Source organism: Pleuronectes platessa, chromosome 5 (assembly GCF_947347685.1).
Source record: "Pleuronectes platessa chromosome 5, fPlePla1.1, whole genome shotgun sequence".
NCBI classification, from domain to species: Eukaryota; Metazoa; Chordata; class Actinopteri; order Pleuronectiformes; family Pleuronectidae; genus Pleuronectes; species Pleuronectes platessa.
The window spans coordinates 11,296,182-11,298,433 of record NC_070630.1 but is presented as its reverse complement, the minus strand read 5'-3'; the positions used below and the strand labels follow the sequence as shown (position 1 = coordinate 11,298,433).

General features: G+C 38.3%; 1 protein-coding gene across 1 annotated transcript; it reads left to right on the top strand.

Annotated features, from left to right (window-relative positions):
* Nucleotides 1-740: 740 nt before the first annotated feature.
* Nucleotides 741-1,694, top strand: gemin7 (gem (nuclear organelle) associated protein 7). Its single transcript, XM_053422401.1, has one exon. The coding sequence runs from the start codon at nt 761-763 to the stop codon at nt 1,151-1,153; it is 393 nt and encodes a 130-aa protein (XP_053278376.1). The 5' UTR covers nt 741-760; the 3' UTR covers nt 1,154-1,694.
* Nucleotides 1,695-2,252: the final 558 nt, after the last annotated feature.

Genomic DNA, 2,252 nt, shown 5'->3' with positions numbered 1-2,252 from the left:
GCTGTTCAAAAGTGTTTATCTCTGTAATGCTCGTAGATATTGTGGTGAAACTTTGTTATTTTTTACTTTTATTAACTAGTGAGTGTGTTTACATCTGTGAACTCAGCCACTCACAGCTTTATATACATGTCTTCAGATTATTTTTCGGCACTGGATATTACATCAATATCATATATTAACATAATGTAGCTCAATAAATCACAAATTAATGGAAGCAACAGCTCTTTACTGCAACACAGAATGCCTCATTGCAGAGTGAATTTAGATTATTGTGGTTCACCTGCTCCTGTTGGGTTATTTTTGGACATTCAAATTTAAGTTCCAATTCGAGAAATGATAAGAAAGGATCAATGGATTGATCAATTTAGAATTTTCAATTGAATTTCTCTCCATCTTGTCTTATCTAATCTAGATTAAACTCTTAGTCATAAGGCTGGGCAATAAAGCAATATTAATAATTATAGCAATCTAATTCATTTATATAAATATCACCATATTTCATCGTGGGACTTGGTAATCAGACATTTCACCATTTTGTCTTAATCTGGTCAAATTTAAGATGTGATTAAGAAGATCTGACTTTAATTTATTAATCCCTGGGAATGCAACGTTTAGCCCATGCAGTACATCAGTGTGCACACTCAGTCGACTCAGGATCTTTTCAACCGAAGGTATTTTTTTCTTTCCAGTGGGGTTTATTGCCTGGTCGGTGTTAATTAATTTTCTTCTCTTGTAACAGGTGCTGGTGAAAAGAGTCAACATGGATAACACGATTCCAGTGCCTGTACTCCGTCTGCCCAGAGGACCAGACCCCAACAGCCGCGGATTTTACCCCAATTCCCCCCGTTTCATTGCTCTGTGTCGCCCCTCGATCTCCACCTCAGCTGCATCAGAGACGGACCCCGAGCAGCTGCAGAGAGAGCAGCACGCACGGTCTGTGCTGCGGGAGGGCTTCCTCCGGTGTCTGCTCTCCATGACCAACAAGAAGGTTCAGTTTCACATGTATGAGAAGGTGAAGGTGGAGGCCACGTTTGGAGCATCGGACATCGACGTGCTGAACTTCAAGGTGTCGAGCTTGCACACGCCCATCGGGTTGCAGAAAGAGGCGCTGATCAGGTGTCAGGATGTGATTTCATTTAGTTTTGATGCATGAACACCTGAGGATTCTTTCTGTTTAAATAGAACATGTTTTGTATGAAAAGGTTCGTATTTGTTTTTGTAAATAGGATCTATTTTCATAGTGAGATACTTTACATATTTTTTCTGGCTGCACAGTGTTGTCGAATATTGCTCTTTTGGTCCTGTCTGTATTGTTCATTAGATCATACTGATGATGTGTGAATGAGCAAAGATCCTACAGTAACAAACAGTCCCCCCTTTGTCACCACACGAGGGAGTCCTCTCCCTTTGTTTCAATGTAAATGTAAACACCTGACATGAGCTAAAGCCTGCTCTAGCTTTAGCTGATGTTATTGACAGTAAATGTTGGATGATTTAAAAAGAGATGATATTTTGCTGAGGTTTACATGTTCTTTCAGAAAGTTAAATATCCCTGTAAGGCACTTGATGGTTGAGCAGTTCCAGACATCCTGTTTATTTGTAGAACAATCTACTATTAAGCCAGAAAGATGGCAAACTCACTGGTAATGCTGCCTTGAGGAACAAGAAATTAAACAATCAAAGGACAAACATGATCACACAATGTTGACTGTTGCATCACAATGAGTCAGTTAGTGTTTCTACCGCTGAAATAGAATATAAAATAATCCCAGGAATGTTTTCTCTTGTATGTCATCATCCAATTTGTTATAAAAAAAAAAAAAAAAGTGGTTTTCTTTACCCTAGAAAGGGCCTTTTAAATTCAATTACTTCATATTTACATCGGGAGTGGGTCCTCTCTATGAAGGCTGCCATGTTTTTTACAGTGGCCCAGACTGGACAAATTAAACACCTTTTGAGTGACCACAGGTTCTCCATCATGTTTTGAAGGGGAGGGTGAGGTGAGGGGTATTCAGCTGCAACATGCTACTCCACCACTAGATGTCACTAAGTACTAAACACTGAACCTTAAAGTACTTTTGTCTACTAATATACTAAAGTGGTTCTTTACATTAAAGATGAATGACTGTAATAAGACGGATGTCCATCCATTTGAACTGATCTGTTTAATCATATACATCAAAATTATAATGTTTTTTAAAAAATATAAAAAGGACAATTATTTGACCACAGTAAAGTCTGTTTTCTTTTCT